The 19,621-nt window shown below is 47.3% G+C and overlaps 1 protein-coding gene across 5 annotated transcripts in view; it reads left to right on the top strand.

The window, feature by feature from the left end:
- Nucleotides 1-19,621, top strand: part of TENM1 (teneurin transmembrane protein 1) — a 1,354,271-nt gene that overhangs the window by 945,006 nt on the left and 389,644 nt on the right. For all 5 annotated transcript variants that reach the window (XM_075323916.1, XM_075323915.1, XM_075323914.1 and 2 more), the window contains one exon: nucleotides 17,544-17,567. In XM_075323916.1, coding sequence (XP_075180031.1) covers nucleotides 17,544-17,567 — 24 coding nt within the window. The remainder of the gene's footprint in view (nucleotides 1-17,543; nucleotides 17,568-19,621) is intronic.

The raw sequence follows: 19,621 nt of genomic DNA, 5'->3' as shown, positions 1-19,621 counted from the left end.
TCTATAATGGCGATCGCCATTTTTTTTTTTTTTTTCCTTGTCTTCCTTCCCTAAGCGCGCGCGTGTAGTGGGGCGGGCCAGCATGTCAGCCAATCCCAGACACACACACAGCTAAGTGGACTTTTAGCCAGAGAAGCAACGGCATGTGTGATAGGATGTCCATGTCACATGTCTCTGCATTATAAAACCGGACATTTTCCTCCAGGACGCCATTATCTCTTCTGCGTCTTTGGTGTCAGACATCACTGTCGCAGCTCCGTCCTCCTGAGTCCTATCGCCGATACAGCTGTATGCGCTCCATACACAGCGTTAGACAGCTTAGGGAGAGCACTTTCTAGCAGTTCTTTTAAGGGCTCAAACCGGCAGGGTCAGAGAGCCATAGGTGACAGGTCCTGAAAACAGAGACAGCGTCTGTGTAGCCAAGGTCAGGGATTTCGTCGCTGCATTTGACCATTAGGAGGGAATAGAAAGGCAGGTTTCCATTCCTCTACCCAGAGCCCCACAATCCTGGCACTGTACCCTCCTGTCCTCTGCACACTCCAACTCATTATAACTAAGCCATTATACTAGCAAACAGTCAGTGTACCTAGTGGCATCCTAAACGTGGCTATTGGACTTTGCTATAGTCCCACTAGTGCAAAGACATTTGCAGAGCACGTCTGCCTGCATTGCACACTCCAACTCATTATAACTAAGCCATTATACTAGCAAACAGTCAGTGTACCTAGTGGCATCCTAAACGTGGCTATTGGACTTTTGTCTATTCACACTATTGTAAAGATATTTGCAGCACCTCTGCCTGCATTGCACACTCCAACTCTTTTTAACTAAGCCATTATACTAGCAAACAGTCAGTGTACCTAGTGGCATCCTAAACGTGGCTATTGTACTTTTGTGTAGTCACACTAGTGGAAAGATATTTGCAGCACGTCTGCCTGCATTGCACACTCCAACTTTTTTTAACTAAGCCATTATACTAGCAAACAGTCAGTGTACCTAGTGGCATCCTAAACGTGGCTATTGGACTTTGCTATAGTCCCACTAGTGCAAAGACATTTGCAGAGCACGTCTGCCTGCATTGCACACTCCAACTCATTATAACTAAGCCATTATACAACAAACAGTCAGTGTACCTAGTGGCATCCTAAAAGTGGCTATTGTACTTTTGTCTATTCACACTATTGTAAAGATATTTGCAGCACGTCTGCCTGCATTGCACACTCCAACTTTTTTAAACTAAAGGCCCCGTCACACTAAGCAACATCGCTAGCAACATCGCTGCTAACGAACAACTTTTGTGACGTTGCTAGCGATGTTGCTGTGTGTGACATCCAGCAACAACCTGGCCCCTGCTGTGAGGTCGTTGGTTGTTGCTGAATGTCCTGGGCCATTTTTTAGTTGTTACTGTCCCGCTGTGAAGCACAGATCGCTGTGTGTGACAGCGAGACAGCAACAACTAAATGTGCAGACAGCAGGAGCCGGCTTCTGCGGAGGCTGGTAACCACAGTAAACATCGGGTAACCAAGAAGCCCTGTCCTTGGTTACCCGATATTTACCTTTGATACCAGCCTCCGCCGCTCTCACTGTCAGTGCCGGCTCCTGCTGTGTGCACATTTAGCTGCAGCACACATCGGGAAATTAACCCCATGTGTGCTGTAACTAGGAGAGCAGGGAGCCAGCGCTCAGTGTGCGCTGCTCCCTGCTCTCTGCACATGTAGCTACAGCACACATCGGGAAATTAACCCCATGTGTGCTGTAACTAGGAGAGCAGGGAGCCAGCGCTCAGTGTGCGCTGCTCCCTGCTCTCTGCACATGTAGCTACAGCACACATCGGGAAATTAATCCCATGTGTGCTGTAACTAGGAGAGCAGGGAGCCAGCGCTCAGTGTGCGCTGCTCCCTGCTCTCTGCACGTGTAGCTCCGTGCGGTGGTAACCAAGGTAAATATCGGGTTGGTTACCCGATATTTACCTTAGTTACCAAGCGCAGCATCTTCCAAGCGGTGCTGGGGGCTTGTCACTGGTTGCTGGTGAGCTCACCAGCAACTTGTGTAGCCGCTCCAGCGATCCCTGCCAGGTCAGGTTGCTGGTGGGATCGCTGGAGCGTTGCAGTGTGACATCTCACCAGCAACCTCCTAGCAACTTACCAGCGATCCCTATCATTGTTGGGATCGCTGGTAAGTTGCTTAGTGTGACTGGACCTTAAGCCATTATACTAGCAAACACTCAGTGTACCTAGTGGCATCCTATACGTGGCTATTGTACTTTTGTCTATTCACACTATTGTAAAGATATTTGCAGCACCTCTGCCTGCATTGCACACTCCAACTTTTTTAAACTAAGCCATTATACTAGCAAACAGTCAGTGTACCTAGTGGCATCCTAAAAGTGGCTATTGTACTTTTGTCTATTCACACTATTGTAAAGATATTTGCAGCACGTCTGCCTGCATTGCACACTCCAACTTTTTTAAACTAAGCCATTATACTAGCAAACAGTCAGTGTACCTAGTGGCATCCTAAACGTGGCTATTGTACTTTTGTCTATTCACACTACTGCAAATCTATGTGCAGCACCTCTGCATGACACCCTCCTGCTCTGTTTTTAATAAGCTATAATGATAGCAAAAAATACTGCCATTTAGTGGCATCATAGAACTGGCTGTTGTATTCCATTAGTGCCCCACTGGTGACAAGCTATTTATAGAACCTCTACATGACACCCTCATGCACATTTTGCTACGCTAATGTTATAGCAAACTCATGGAATTCATTGCTGCATTTCATAATTCGGAGGGATAGAAAGTCAGGCTTCCTTTAGCTTTTCCTTCTGTTCATAGACAGCATCTCCAAGAGCAATTTCCCCTCCACGTCTAAGTGTGGAGAGGCAGCTAGTGCGCATGCGTGTGCCGATTTACCCCAGCTGCAGCCTAATTACAGTGTTTCGCCTAGTGAGTATGCTCAGCCTGACTGTGTTATTCCTGACGCTAAGTCTTCATTTCGGGATACAGCGCATGCTCCCACACTAAGTGTGAAAAGCCTCTTTGCACAGGTGCTTGCATTCCGTGCCGGGTCTAAGTCCTGTTTTGTGCCTAGACACCATGCTAAAGCTGATAGTCTTTTTTCAGAGACTGTATTTCATGCTACTGAGCATGCTCAGGCTCTTCCTGCATCAGAGACTAGGTCCGGTAATGAACTCTTTGGCCCTGGCCCTGATGTGGGGGTCCCATATAGACCACAGGGCATCAGGTGTCCTCCCAAATGGCTTGCAGAGGCCCACCCCTATGACTTGTCACCGCATTATTGATGGTCAGACGATGACTGGTGAGGTGTTTGGGTCATGGCAGCCATGAGGTCATCATTGAAGTTGCGGTTCCAAATAGGACGCTAGTTATGCCACTCCTGACGTGTCACTCTACTTTTGTCTCCAGGAGGTGCATTGTGGTTCACCCTGGTTTGTGGCGGACCCAGGTTATAAAAGGGGCTGGAGACAATAAGGAGGTGCGCAGTCTTCTATTATGCTACGAAAGAGCACACCTCCATGTGTTGAACCCATTGCGGCTTTAGGCCAGAGGTAGGCAGGGATAGGGTGTCGATGCAGGCCACCACCACAGTTGGTAACGCAGAACGGTTAAGACCAGCTCCTGTCCTACCAGTCCTGCTTGTGCAGCCCAGTGGCATTAACAGGCCTGCTGCTGCTGATGCGCCTGCTGTCCACAGGTGTGCCCCTACGCACACGGTCAGCGTACTAAATGGCCCCTGTGTTGTTAACAGGGAGTTCCTGGGCTGTGTGGGCATGTGGACCCTGTGACGCTAACAGGGCTCACAGTCTCCAGATCCGAATGGCGTCTAACTCGGTTCAGGCTACTATTAGTTTCATAGCCACACAGCTCTGTATCCTCCACCAAACCTTCCAGTTGCCAACCTCTCCTTTTCCAACTGGGAGCACGGTGGACACTGACTGCTGATGGGGATATATACCTTTCTCTTTCTTTTCTTATTAATTTTCGTTATATAGCGGTAACATAGTATATACCACTTTATCCAAATCTGCCAGTCCCACTGTAACAGATGGTGTTTCTTCAGCAAATGTTACAGTTGCTTAACCACCAAATCCACGGACCCAAACTTTTTTCCCCTTTCCAACACACCTGTTCCCCTTTCCACCAGCATCTGTCCTTTTTCAACTCATTTTGGTATATGACCAAAAGTGCAACTCTGCAGGGACACCGTACTCAACGCCATCTCAGCACAGCAGCCATCCCTCGGTCCCTCCGATGTGGACAAGTAAAAGACCATTTCCTCCTATCCATGACAAACCGTTGAGATTCACTCTGTGCAGCACTGGTGTTTAGTGGAAAAGTAGATATAAGATTGCGTACCACATTCTGCAGATACTCCTGTATACGTGCGTCCATTTCTATGGCAGGAATTAGTTTGCCAAATTTTGTCTTGTACCGGGGATCTAACAGTGTGGCAACCCAGTATTCAGGATTACTTCGAATTCATACAATCCGAGGGTCATGTAGGTAGTGCAGCAAGAAGGCGCTCATGTGTCTTGTGCATCCAGGAGGACCAAGTCCTTGGTGTGTTGGTGGCAGAGAGGTGAGAATCGTGCATCCTTCCTCTGCCCTCTCCCCACAACCTCGCACAACCGAAATGTGAGCAAGCTCTCACTCATCTGCTGAGTCTTCCATGCCCATCGCCAGTTCGTCCTCCATTTCTTCATGGGCTCCTGCACTTTCATCAACACTTTTTGCTGATACTATGCGCCCTTGTTAATCCCTCTCCCTCACCATGAATGCCGCATAGGTGCCGCTGACCATCTGGACCTCGTAGATCTTGTTATCCCTTCCGCATATGACTCCTCCTGTACTTCCTCCCCTTCCTCTTGTCCCAACACCTGACTCCGAATAATAATTACAGTGTGCTCCATCATGTAGATGACCAGAATTGTCACGCTGAGAATGACATTGCCAGTGCTAAACATCTTCGTCGACATTTGTAAACTGTGTAGCAGGGTGCATAGGTCCTTGATCTGACACCATTCCAGCAGCGTGATCTGCACCACCTCTTGATCAAGTTATCCCAGGTTATATGTCATACCGTATTTCAGCAGGGCTCTGCGGTGCTGCCACACACGCTCCAACATGTGCAGATTCCAATTCCTGCGTGTCGGAACATCGCATTTCCGGCGTTTAACTGCCAGACCCTAAGACTTCCGGAGTGATGAAAGTTGTTGAGCTGCTGTGTGCGCACGATGTAAGTGAGCACATAGCGAGCGTGCCCGCTGCACAAGGCCATGTAGGCCGGGATGGTGTTTTAAAAATTGCTGGAGAATTCGGTTCAACACGTGAGCCATACAAGGCACGTGTGTCACATTGCCCTGAGGATGGCCCGCAGCCAGGTTTGCATCATTGCCGCACACGGCTGTTAAGTCACCAACGGAGTCCGCTCCGTCAATTTGTACTCCGGTCGCCAGGTGACAACGTGTTCCTTTCATGAATAGTGCTGATGATGGGAGAGGAGTCGATGCCAGCGGCGCAGGTGGACGCAGGTTATGCTCACCCACTGGGCTGCATTACCTTGACAGATGCAGAATCTCTGGCTGAATGTAGCTGGTGGGTATCTCACAGATGAAATACCATCATTCAGCTACAACCAATGGGAAGACACCACACCCTTTTTTATGCCCATCCTGTCTGCAGACCACTGCCAGACATAGCTATGACCTCTGGTTACTTTTACCCCCAGTTCAGTTTTATGATTTTGTGTGCTTGTTACCTGACTACTTTTCCTGCTTGCTGTTTATGTACCTTGTTGGCCGATCCGCATTTCACCTCTGCTTGTTTTCTGATTAAGTCCTGGCCGTCCCATTCTGTTCCTGTTCCTCAATTAATGTTTTGACCCTGCCTGACTACTATTCTCTGGAACTGCAGCCTTCCACAGGTATTAATCACCTTGGGCCCTGTGCAATTCCTAATCCCTGTATAGGGGTTAAAGGGTTTCAGGGTTCTAGGGGTCCTGCTTGGTGAGTGGCTTCCCTCTAGCCTATCATTAACAGCCCATCTGAGTGTGTGGATCAAGGAAGGCGTTACACCGTGCTCTCTGCAGAAGGCCATGTGGTCCAGGATAGTGCTTTAAAAATTGCTGGACAACCAGGTTCAACACGTGAACCACACAAGCCATGTGTGTCACATTGTCACAGCGAAGGGCCGCACCCATGTTTGCATCATTGTCGCACCCGGCCTTCCCTGGCTGCTGGTTGAGTGGAGACAACCATTGATGAAACTCGGTATCCAGAGCTAACCGTCCACAACTTCTCAGCGGTGTGACTCACATTTCCCATACATTTCAAAGTAAAACTTTGACCGCCTGATGGCATTGAGCTCTGCTGCCAGCATAGTAAGGAGGTGTGTGGTAGTGCTTGTGCGCAGTTACAAGGAAGGGTGGCCTGACCACACAGGGTTTGCGCCAAGGTGGAGGACCCACACGAGGTTGAAGAGGCAGAAGCAGTGTATTAACTTCTACATACAGAAGAAGGATTGAAACAACTCGTGGGGACGGCAAGACTTGGACAGCAGACCCTTCTCCATCTCTCACCATAGTTTGCCAGTGCCCAGTCAGTGACATGTAATGACCCTGTCTATGCTTACTGGTCCAAGTATCTGTGTTGAAATGCACCGTGTCGCACACAGAGTTTCTCAAGGAAGTGGTGATGTTGTGTGCGACATGCTGGTGTAGCGCGGGCATGCTGTTCTTGGAGAAGCAGTGTTGATTGGGCATCTTGTACTGGATCACAGCGACAGACATAAGGTCTCTAAAATCCTGTGTGTCCACTAGGCGGAAAGGCAGCATTTCGGTAGCCAACAGCTTACAGACGGATAGAGTCAACCTCTTCGCTTTGTCATGGGTCGCAGGAAGTGGCCTTTTATTTGACCACATCTGAGGGACAGAGATCTGGCTGCTGTGTGTAGACGGTGTTGAGTAGGGTGTCCATGGAAAAATGCAGGTTTGTGAGGAAAGTGCAGACGGAGACATGATGTTGCCTTCATCCAACGTTGGTGCTATCGATGTCTGAGAGAGCTGTACACACTCACTTGTTTCCCCTTCCAAACCAACTGACGACCTACCAAGCAAACTGCCTGTTGCGGTTACAGTGGTGGAAGTTGTGGGTGGAAAAACAGGTGTGACAGCTGTCCCCACAGTCCTAGAAGATGACGAGCGCGCGGATGCACTGGAAGGGGCAGGCGGTGGATGGTTCGCTCCGCTAGGCCGCATTGCAGCACGGTGAGCTTCCCACCGGGCCATATGATATTTATTCATGTGACGATTCATGGAAGAAGTTGTCAAACTGCTGAGGTTTTGACCTCTACTAAGAGAACCATGACAAATTTTACAGATCACATAATTTGGGCGATCTTTTTCTATGTCAAAAAAGGACCAGGCTAGGCAAGGCTTAGAGGCCATGCGACCTGTTGATCCACCCCGAATAATTCTCAGAGGCAGAGTGGTGGCTGAGGATGCAGTTGTAGACGTGCTACCAGTGCTCCGACTCTGTCCAGGAAGGCGCAAGGTAACTTCGTCGTCGGTTGCATCCTCCTCCACCGCCTCTGTTGACCTCCTCGAGTGTCTGACTGTGGGTTGACAGTAGGTGGGATCTAGAACTTCATCATCAATTGTTGTGTTTGCACTCCTCTCCCCCTCAGAACGAGCCTCTTCTTGCCCTGACCGAATATTTAAGTTGTCATCCCAATCGGGTATCTGCGTCTCATCTTCATCAGTATGTTCCTCATTGTCTATAACCACAGGTGTTGGAAAGGCAGCATTTTGGTAGGCAACAGTTTGCAGATGCTGAAAGTCAACCTCCAAGCCATGTCATGCCCTTCTAAAAGCATGTAAAACACAGCGAGGGGACTCCAACCACAGTCTCCCTCGTTTCCACTAACTGGGCCACACACACCCCACTTGACTGGCATCGGTTGACCCCCCTTTTGAAAAAGAAAAAGATGCTTTGCATGAAGCACTCTCAAAAATACGCGTGCCTTTCCCGTCCCCTGGCTGACCCAGGGGAAGAAAAGTCCTCTGAGAGCCATGACTTGTTCATCTTGGTTCTTTTAGAAACACAGCGAGGGGACTCCAACCACAGTCTCCCTCGTTGACACTAATTGGGCCACACACACCCCACTTGACTGGCATCAGTTGACCCCCATTTTCAAGATGAAAAAGATGCTTTGCATGAAGCACTCTCAAAAATACGCGTGCCTTTCCCGTCCCCTGGCTGACCCAGGGGAAGAAAAGTCCTCTGAGAGCCATGACTTGTTCATCTTGGTTCTTTTAGAAACACAGCGAGGGGACTCCAACCACAGTCTCCCTCGTTGACACTAATTGGGCCACACACACCCCACTTGACTGGCATCAGTTGACCCAATTTTCAAGATGAAAAAGATGCTTTGCATGAAGCACTCTCAAAAATACGCGTGCCTTTCCCGTCCCCTGGATGACCCAGGGGAAGAAAAGTCCTCTGAGAGCCATGACTTGTTCATCTTGGTTCTTTTAGAAACACAGCGAGGGGACTCCAACCACAGTCTCCCTCGTTGACACTAATTGGGCCACACACACCCCACTTGACTGGCATCAGTTGACCCAATTTTCAAGATGAAAAAGATGCTTTGCATGAAGCACTCTCAAAAATACGCGTGCCTTTCCCGTCCCCTGGATGACCCAGGGGAAGAAAAGTCCTCTGAGAGCCATGACTTGTTCATCTTGGTTCTTTTAGAAACACAGCGAGGGGACTCCAACCACAGTCTCCCTCGTTGACACTAATTGGGCCACACACACCCCACTTGACTGGCATCAGTTGACCCAATTTTCAAGATGAAAAAGATGCTTTGCATGAAGCACTCTCAAAAATACGCGTGCCTTTCCCGTCCCCTGGCTGACCCAGGGGAAGAAAAGTCCTCTGAGAGCCATGACTTGTTCATCTTGGTTCTTTTAGAAACACAGCGAGGGGACTCCAACCACAGTCTCCCTCGTTGACACTAATTGGGCCACACACACCCCACTTGACTGGCATCAGTTGACCCAATTTTCAAGATGAAAAAGATGCTTTGCATGAAGCACTCTCAAAAATACGCGTGCCTTTCCCGTCCCCTGGCTGACCCAGGGGAAGAAAAGTCCTCTGAGAGCCATGACTTGTTCATCTTGGTTCTTTTAGAAACACAGCGAGGGGACTCCACCACAGTCTCCCTCGTTGACACTAATTGGGCCACACACACCCCACTTGACTGGCATCAGTTGACCCAATTTTCAAGATGAAAAAGATGCTTTGCATGAAGCACTCTCAAAAATACGCGTGACTTTCCCGTCCCCTGGATGACCCAGGGGAAGAAAAGTCCTCTGAGAGCCATGACTTGTTCATCTTGGTTCTTTTAGAAACACAGCGAGGGGACTCCAACCACAGTCTCCCTCGTTGACACTAATTGGGCCACACACACCCCACTTGACTGGCATCAGTTGACCCCCATTTTCAAGATGAAAAAGATGCTTTGCATGAAGCACTCTCAAAAATACGCGTGCCTTTCCCGTCCCCTGCCTGACCCAGGGGAAGAAAAGTCCTCTGAGAGCCATGACTTGTTCATCTTGGTTCTTTTAGAAACACAGCGAGGGGACTCCACCACAGTCTCCCTCGTTGACACTAATTGGGCCACACACACCCCACTTGACTGGCATCAGTTGACCCAATTTTCAAGATGAAAAAGATGCTTTGCATGAAGCACTCTCAAAAATACGCGTGCCTTTCCCGTCCCCTGGCTGACCCAGGGGAAGGAAAGTCCTCTGAGAGCCATGACTTGTTCATCTTGGTTCTTTTAGAAACACAGCGAGGGGACTCCAACCACAGTCTCCCTCGTTGCCACTAATTGGGCCACACACACCCCACTTGACTGGCATCAGTTGACCCAATTTTCAAGATGAAAAAGATGCTTTGCATGAAGCACTCTCAAAAATACGCGTGCCTTTCCCGTCCCCTGGATGACCCAGGGGAAGAAAAGTCCTCTGAGAGCCATGACTTGTTCATCTTGGTTCTTTTAGAAACACAGCGAGGGGACTCCAACCACAGTCTTCCTCGTTGACACTAATTGGGCCACACACACCCCACTTGACTGGCATCAGTTGACCCAATTTTCAAGATGAAAAAGATGCTTTGCATGAAGCACTCTCAAAAATACTCGTGCCTTTCCCGTCCCCTGGATGACCCAGGGGAAGAAAAGTCCTCTGAGAGCCATGTCCACATTGTCAGTGGACAGACACATGTGCTTATCTGCCAGCAGACCCCCAGCAGCACTGAAGACAAGTTCTGAGAGAACGCTGACTGCAGGACACGACAAGATCCCCAAGGCGTACGTGGCGAGCTCAGGCAATTTATCCAGATTGGAAGCCTAAAATGAGCAGGGCTCAAGTTGCACAATAATGGAATCGATGTTTCCTTGCATATACTCATATATCTGTGTGTCCTCCTCTTTTTCCTTGTCCAGCTCTTTTGTTTTCGCATGAGTATATGTCCTTGTCACTTTCCCATGTGTTGTGAGTTGTTTGTCACCTTTTGGACACCTTTGAGGGTGTTTTCTAGGTGTTTTTCTGTGTTTGTGATTGCCTGCCATTCTTTCCTATTGGCTCGAGTTCGGTTCGTCGAACGTTCGACGAGCCGAACTTGAACGGGACCTCCGTTCGGCGAACCGACCTCGAGCCGAACCGGGACCGGTTCGCTCATCTCTACTCCTGAGTAGCTTTGGCTGTATGCTTGGGGTCATTGTCCATCTGTACTATGAAGCGCCGTCCGATCAACTTTGCGGCATTTGGCTGAATCTGGGCTGAAAGTATATCCCGGTACACTTCAGAATTCATCCGGCTACTCTTGTCTGCTGTTATGTCATCAATAAACACAAGTGACCCAGTGCCATTGAAAGCCATGCATGCCCATGCCATCACGTTGCCTCCACCATGTTTTACAGAGGATGTGGTGTGCCTTGGATCATGTGCCGTTCCCTTTCTTCTCCAAACTTTTTTCTTCCCATCATTCTGGTACAGGTTGATCTTTGTCTCATCTGTCCATAGAATACTTTTCCAGAACTGAGCTGGCTTCATGAGGTGTTTTTCAGCAAATTTAACTCTGGCCTGTCTATTTTTGGAATTGATGAATGGTTTGCATCTAGATGTGAACCCTTTGTATTTACTTTCATGGAGTCTTCTCTTTACTGTTGACTTAGAGACAGATACACCTACTTCACTGAGAGTGTTCTGGACTTCAGTTGATGTTGTGAACGGGTTCTTCTTCACCAAAGAAAGTATGCGGCAATCATCCACCACTGTTGTCATCCGTGGACGCCCAGGCCTTTTTGAGTTCCCAAGCTCACCAGTCAATTCCTTTTTTCTCAGAATGTACCCGACTGTTGATTTTGCTACTCCAAGCATGACTGCTATCTCTCTGATGGATTTTTTCTTTTTTTCAGCCTCAGGATGTTCTGCTTCACCTCAATTGAGACTTCCTTAGACCGCATGTTGTCTGGTCACAGCAACAGCTTCCAAATGCAAAACCACACACCTGTAATCAACCCCAGACCTTTTAACTACTTCATTGATTACAGGTTAACAAGGGAGACGCCTTCAGAGTTAATTGCAGCCCTTAGAGTCCCTTGTCCAATTACTTTTGGTCCCTTGAAAAAGAGGAGGCTATGCATTACAGAGCTATGATTCCTAAACCCTTCCTCCGATTTGGATGTGAAAATTCTCATATTGCAGCTGGGAGTGTGCACTTTCAGCCCATATTATATATATATATAATTGTATTTCTGAACATGTTTTTGTAAACAGCTAAAATAACAAAACTTGTGTCACTGTCCAAATATTTCTGGCCCTGACTGTATATATATATATATATATATATATATATATATATGAAAAAAAATGTGTGTGTGTGTGTGTGTGTGTGTGAATGTGCATGTAATATAGTGTAATTGCATTCATATTCTCACCTACCTCCGCTCCCTCCGGCATCCAGCGATGTTCTGTTCCTCTTCTCAGTGACCTCACTACAAATGAGATCTGCTGGCTTATTCCCCACTCTATGCGAGGGCCAGAAGCCTCTTTACAATGAAAGCCTATGGAGCCTCGTTCTGAGCCTCGTTCTGACACTTCATAAACTTACAATGTAAAAATCACTTCCAGGTCACGCTGCGCTCCTCGTGACCTCGAGAGTCTGCAGAGTGGCGATGTCATTGAGAAGAGCAGAATACTGGAGCGGGACACCGGAGAGGGCAGCGGTAGGTGAGTATATGGCTACATTACCACCATCAGGATCACATGAGATTTTGATGCCACAGAATTTCTGCACCATCTCTACTCCTTAGATTACTTGCCTTTGATTGTGTTTTTGTGTGCAGTGTCATCCTTTAAATTAAGCTGTTTGTTTTTGAAACGTCCTGGTATTGGTATCATTAGTTGCGGATTACATGCGTTTTTAGGTGATTTTAAATCACATAAACGCACCAGAATCACAGGTGTGTCTTTTCCCTGCAGATTCTCCGCATCTAATGCAGTTGTTAAACTACGTCTGGAGCTTTACCTGGTAAACATCAGAGTGGACACTGCACTCACAGGTCCCATTCACACATTGCAGAAAAAAAGTTCTGTATAGATTAAGACTATCCTTAGGTTACCTATGTGTCCGGAAATTCTATTTTACCTTTTGAGGGCAAAATTCACCTCAAAATTTACACTAAATTTGCTTGGTATTTCCAACCCTTATTTCAGAGAAAATTATGTGCAGCATGTGGACTTGAGCTAACAAAGAGGACTTATAGGATCAGCAACTGTTAAATAGTTTTTCAGAAAATGTAACCCCCACCACAACCACCACTCCCCAACATCCCAACATGACTATTTAACCCATTAAAACATAGGTTAATTGATATCTTTATGACCCTAAGTGGTGCTCCATTAGTGAGAAGCTAAAGTTGTAACTGGAAGCGCATTTAGGAGGAATGATGCACTTCTAGCTTCTCAGCCTCGCGGTGTATATCCTAACTAGGAGCACCCTCCCCTGGCTGATTGACAGGTCTGTGGTCATTTACAAGAGGAAACAACCTGTCCATCAACCAGGGGAGGATGCTGCTAGGTAAGAAATACAGCTTGAGGCTGAGAAGTTGAGAAGCTAGAAGTGCATCGTCACGCCCCAATGCACTTCCAGACACAAATTCAAAATGCTTCTTTTCACTACTCAAATATAGTTTAGGAGTATTAAAGGGAACAAATGGCTTATCTCTTAAAGTGATACACAATCATATTAATGGTTTGAGAATAGGGCTAAATGTTTCCAACAGGTTCCCTGTAAGAGAGGAGGGTGTTATAGTTGGTCCACACTATATAAATTACATACATTACCATTCAGTAAATCATAAGTAATAACAAGGTTCAGAAGTTTCCATTATGTTTGTCTGGAGACATCTGTTTGAACACGTGCACTGAGCAATTGACGTGGAAAGGGGCAAGAGATGGGGCCAGGAACTTAGCACCCACTTGTGGCTGGAGGATTCTTGGCTCTCCAACAAGACATGGACTTGACTCGGAACTTCTTAAAAACAATTCAATTATATCTATAGCTTTTTCCAATATGGAGGTGCAATTGTGACGCCCTGGTCGGGCCAGGTAGTCACAGATAGGGCCCCGCACTACACCAGTCCCCTAACAAGGTGACAGCAGCCAAACATTTAAAACCCTAGTCACCCCCCTCAGTGCTTGATGGACACACCAGGGGGCGGAGCCAGGCAGTTGGTGCACGCCCACCGAGGAGTTCGGATGGCATGAGGTGGGAAGAGTTCAGTCTGTGTAGAGACAAGCGTTAGAGTTCAAGGTGGAGAGGTGTGTGGGCTGGGGCTGTGTGCAGCTCCAGCAGAGGCGAGAACAAAAACCTGAACCAGTGCCAGGGTAGGAGCCCTGGTACTGCTGGCTAGAAGGCAAATGGCAGTCTCCGTCTGCAGGAGCCGGGAAGACGGCTCGATGGAACTGAGGTGGACCGGGACAGGGTAGTGGCCCACCCGTACCGACCCGGGGAACCGACTTGGAAACCGGAGCACAAAGGGGGGTACTCAGACACTGAAGCTAGGTCCGGAAGCTACTGGGGGCTAGCTAATTAACTGATTGCGGCCAGGACTATAGGTCCTGTCCCACACAAAGTCCTGACTGAAGGCAACAGTCCGACGAGGGGGATAGAAAGCCACCGCCACGGCAGAGAGAAACCACGGGCCACCGTCTGCGGGCAAACGGGCTCCTCAGGCAACCACAAGCCAGGGAGCGGACTCCTGAAGTTGCAAGCGCAGGTAGTCCACCATCACAAAGCAGGTGCGGGAGAAATATGGAGACCACCAACCGGGTGGGGGACCAGACTGCAGCCGGCTGCGGGCACCGACCACCATCACCTTGGTTTACCAGAGACTCGTGTGTTTACTAATCGTGAGTACATCAGTGCCCTCTGGCCGCCCATCTCCCTGCACCGCCCAACTCCCCCAACGGGTCCTGAGGCCAACATCCCTACCCACGGAGGGGTTAACAACTTGCTGTGCAACATCTGCCCCGGGTACCGTGTAACTGCACTGGCGGTGTCCACCTTCACCACATCCTGTGGGTGGCGTCACAAACTGAACACGGCTCTGGCCGTACACCTACGTCCCCAAGCCACAAATCCCTTTTTGATCGGAGTGACCGCAGGACCCCCGGGTCCAAAGACCCTTGAGCCACCCACTGAAGGTCCGGACCCGAGCGGCTCGGCTGCCGAGCACGGGGCGGCACACAATACCTGTAACAATGTGATGGAACACACAGCTTCAAGAACACCTCACCTCACAGATTCTTCAATGGATACACAGCACAAATAAGAGGCACTTCATCTTGGCCCCTCACAGTCCCAACAGGGTGTCTCATCCTCTGGTCACTGTGGCCTTATTCTGGTATTTGTCTTTAGCCACTGTCAATGTTTCTTTCTCAGGTGCAGTTATATGCAGCCTTGTGTCACTCACCTACCTACACTAGCAAAGTACCCAGTATTTTTGGTACATAACATAAGCTGTCAGCTCTGAAACTCTCCTCACATTACTTCTACTCTCTTTCTTCTCTTCCCGTAAGAATGGCGGGTCCCTGGTTAGCTTACAAGATCGCACTACTCTTATTGTATTCTATGCTTTCTCTGTCTTACAGAGTTATACCTTCTAATCTATTACTGTGGTCATATACTCAATTATTGAGGATTCACCTGGATAATTCCACTTTGCACCTACTAAGCTTCTTGAGTGGCAACCATATTTTCACACTGACATAAGTCTGACAATTCTTCCTTAACGCAATTCACTTTCTCACTGATTCAGTGTTATAGGTCATAAGTAATTTGGTTACCCCCATAAGTACCCCATTTGAGGATATGGCACTTTGGAGCATAAGATAAACATTTCTTTTGTGGACAACTCAATATATATAGTATGGATAGAAACAGGATCAATAGACACATCTCACAGTGAAAAAAAGGTTAGGGAGGTTACACTCATCCCACTGTCTTACAGATGGAAGAAAAGTTCACTAAGGTGTATGACTTACTGTCCTTCATGGATACATTGGGAGTATTTTAAAAGGGATTGTCCAGTCTAAAAATGACAATTCTGTAGTCATTCTAAGTGACTTCAGACCTGTGAATCCTCCCAACAGCCGCACTGTGGGGATTCTCTAGTGACCCCAAATATCTTATATGCCGCCCACATTCTGGCTAGACTGTTTCAAGCATCCTCAATGCAAGTGTATTGCACAAGGCCAGAATGAGTCTAGTCGGATTCTGGCCGGAATTCTGTATATTGCATACTCGAGGTCACGTGACCACCATTCCCGGCTCTGACACCGGAGAATCCTCACAGTGTACAGTGTGCGCAATGTGAGGATTCACAAGTCTGCAGTCACATAGAGTAAGGGGTACTTTGCACGTTGCGACATCGCTAGCATCGGCTAGCGATGCCGAGCGCGATAGTACCTGCCCCCGTCGCACATGCAATATGTGGTGATTGCTGCCGTAGCGAACATTATCGCTACGGCAGCGTCACACGCACATACCTGCTCGGCGACGTCGCTGTGACCGCCAAACAATCCTTCCTTCAAGGGGGAGGTGCGTTCGGCGTCACAGCGACGTCACCGCAACGTCACTAATTGGCCGACCAATAGAAGTGGAGGGTCGGAGATGAGCGGGACATAACATCCTGCCCACCTTCTCCCTTCCGCATTGCTGGTGGCCGCAGGTAAGGAGATTTTTGTCGCTCCTGCGGGTTTACACACAACGATGTGTGGAGCTGCAGGAACGACAAACAACATCGTACTTGCAGTCGACCCGACATTATGGAAATGTGCGACGCTACACAGATCACCGATTTCCGACGCTTTTGCGATCGTTTATCGGCGCATCTAGGATTTACACGTTGCGATGTCGTTACCGGCGCCGGATGTGCGTCATCAATGACGTGACCCCGACAATATTCCGGATGCGATGTAGCAACGTGCAAAGTACCTCTAAGTATGTAAGAAAAGTCTGCAGGGCTGTTCTTTCTGTTAGAAAATAACAAAGCTTTGATTTAAACCTGATAGATTGTGTTAACAGTCCAAACTTCCATTACAATGAATTTGTATCTGCCTATAGCTGGATCCTGCAGAATCCGTGCTGTATTTATGAAAATGCAACATGTAATGTATAAATTATATTTTATAACCTAATGTGCAATAACCATTACAAACCCAGAAATATAGAATAAAAATAGCATTCGTCCTTACGTGCTAGATTTCAGACTAATGATTCCTTCCTCCGGGCTTCAACTTTGGTAAAACAAAACAAGGAAGAGAACATTTTTAATGACTAATTACATTTCAGCTTTATATTTTAGTCCTTAGATTCGGATTGAGAAGCAGTGAAGCTGTAATTGGGGTATATCTGCTGTCGTGTTACTGTCTATGTTATGGCATCCCATCATGCAGTGTTTTTAGCATAATTAATATAGTGAATAATTGTCTATATAGAACTCAGAATTCATTTACATAATATGGCTTAAAGCGAACCTGTCATATTGAAAATGTAATCCTATCTGCAGGCAGTATGGTGTAGAGCAGGGGGAGCTCAGATGATTGATACATACTTATTTATAACCTGTGCATTCTTCATTCATATCTCTGCTTATTCTCGTCCAGTGGGCGGTCCTCATCAGTGATTGACAGCTACTTCTGTATGCACATTTATACAAGGTAGGCTGTGTTAGGACCTCCCACTTGACTGAAAAGCCCTGAATGAGGAAAAATATAAAGGAGTAATACACAAGTTATGCTGAATATTTCCCCAGAAAACTACTCAGCGCCTCCTGCTGTGTAACATATTGTCTGCAGGTCAGATCTGCATTTTCAATGTGGCAGGTTCCCTTTAAATCCCTAAATGCTTACATTATTGACCTTATATGTTTCCCTTTCCTTTAAAGCTCACTACTTGGATGCTGTAAGAGGTATGTTCTCAGAAACAAAGATCACAGAAAAAATGAATATATGTATCTTCTTATACTATAAAAGTAGTTCATTAGTAGTTTTCACTGCGACTATATGATGGTGATAAATAATGTCCAAAGTAATAAAGTGTATTTCACTGTCGAACATGAATTAGAGCGCTATCCTAAAATTTAACCTTTACTAAATATTATTAATATTTTAAATGTACCTACAGTATAGTGCCCAATGTGAGACCCAATAGCAATAAAGATGTGCCATGCGTACCTTATTATGAGATAAAACGCACGTATTACTACAGGGGATCCTAAAGTGGGTCAATGTATTGGTAATTGTATTACTAGACCAATGTGGTCCTTGGTTGGGGAGGATAATTCTCTTTTTGTCTATGCAGGCAGCCTATTAATGCCGGCAGTTGATATCTCCACAGAAAAATTATATAAGTGTAGGGTACTATTATATCCAGCAATCACCCAAATCACTGTTTTGCAGAATACCCATAGACAATTGCATGACCTGGGTAGGCAATCCAGAGACACCAGTTAAACCTGCTGCTGCGTGCCATGTAGTTGGGTGCTGTGTAAAGTGCTGTACAAATTTGGGTGATTTTTTTGGAATATATCATTGCTGGGTGTACGGACACCCCTTTTACACTGATTTTTTGCGAGAGCCAAGCCAATGTCTATAGGTTTAATATAATCCAACATTGCGCCACTGCAGCAGTCCCATCAGCATTCTGTAAAATAATGCTTTGGGTGATTGCTGGGCATAGTAGTATTCCACACATGTAATTTTTCTGTGGAGATATCAACTGCCGGCATTTATAGGCTGCCTGCATAGACAAAAAGAGGATTATCCTCCCCATCCAAGGACCATATTTCTCTAGCTAATACAATTACCAATAAATTGACCCACTTTAGGGTCCGGCCCAGCTAACCCACTGTTGTAACACATGAGTTTTAGCTCACAATAAGGAATGCATAGCACATCTTTATTGTTATTGTGTCTCACATTGGACACTATAGGTAAATTTAAGATTTTAAATAATAATATTTAATAAAGGTTATGTTTTAGGATAGAACTCCAATTCATGTTCGACAGTGAAATATAGTTCATTAGTAGATTCCAGAAGCTAACTAATGGCTGAAGAGATCTACAATTTTTGCAGTTCCTTTACCCAGGGCTGGCATCAACACCAGGCACACCCATCAAGTGCTGGGGCCCTGGACAAACGGGGGACCAACTCTCAATCGGGAACACCGTTCGCGCCACTTGACGGACAGTGGTTTCTCCAGAACTTACTGGTGTATGGGGCCCGGGCTAAATATCTTCTTTGTGCAGTGTCTTTCTCCATGCCTGTGCAATGAGTGCAGCGTCTGGAGAAGTACTATTGTCGGCCTATGAATAATATTAAGCCAGCAACAGAGCATTGTCACTATCCCTGGCAGAGACCAGTGACGTCACCTGCGAGGTGGCACTGATATCCTGCAGTGCCCGGTATACTGACACAGCTATGCACGGGGGGAGACAGTGTAGACTGCCAGGACCCAACAACCACCATTTTTCCCCCCCTAGAAAGACACAACACCGTTCTTTTATAAATTAAAATACTTTTATTTGAATTTTCCATTTTTGGAGAGAGGTATGGGGAAAAAACCACTCTCATCTTTTGGCATAAAATTTGGTCGCAGCTTTTATCCAGGCATTAACTTGCCAACATCACGGGGTTCAGGCAAATGTACCGCCTTCCGGCCGTCCGGCGCGGGTATTTCACCACCACTTTTCCTACCCCTTCCGCTGCTGCGACTTAAACACAGAAAACTCCAACAAACTTGGAAAACAAAAGGGAGGGAGGGTGGGAAACAGGTCCGGGTCCTGCAGCCGAGAGGCTGGAAGCTGGGCAGCCCGATGATATGTATCCAGGAGGCGGGGCTTAGGCCAGTCACACCACAGGAGGCGGGGGCGGCAGGTCAGTGTCTTTCCAGGGGGGAGAACTTTATTTAAACATGCATAGGGGCCAGCAGTCAGGGGGCAGCATCTCAAGTTTCTGGCTGCA

The sequence above is a fragment of the Anomaloglossus baeobatrachus genome, chromosome 9, assembly GCF_048569485.1.
Source record: "Anomaloglossus baeobatrachus isolate aAnoBae1 chromosome 9, aAnoBae1.hap1, whole genome shotgun sequence".
In the NCBI taxonomy this organism is placed as follows: Eukaryota; Metazoa; Chordata; class Amphibia; order Anura; family Aromobatidae; genus Anomaloglossus; species Anomaloglossus baeobatrachus.
This window is presented reverse-complemented; position numbering and strand designations above follow the sequence as displayed.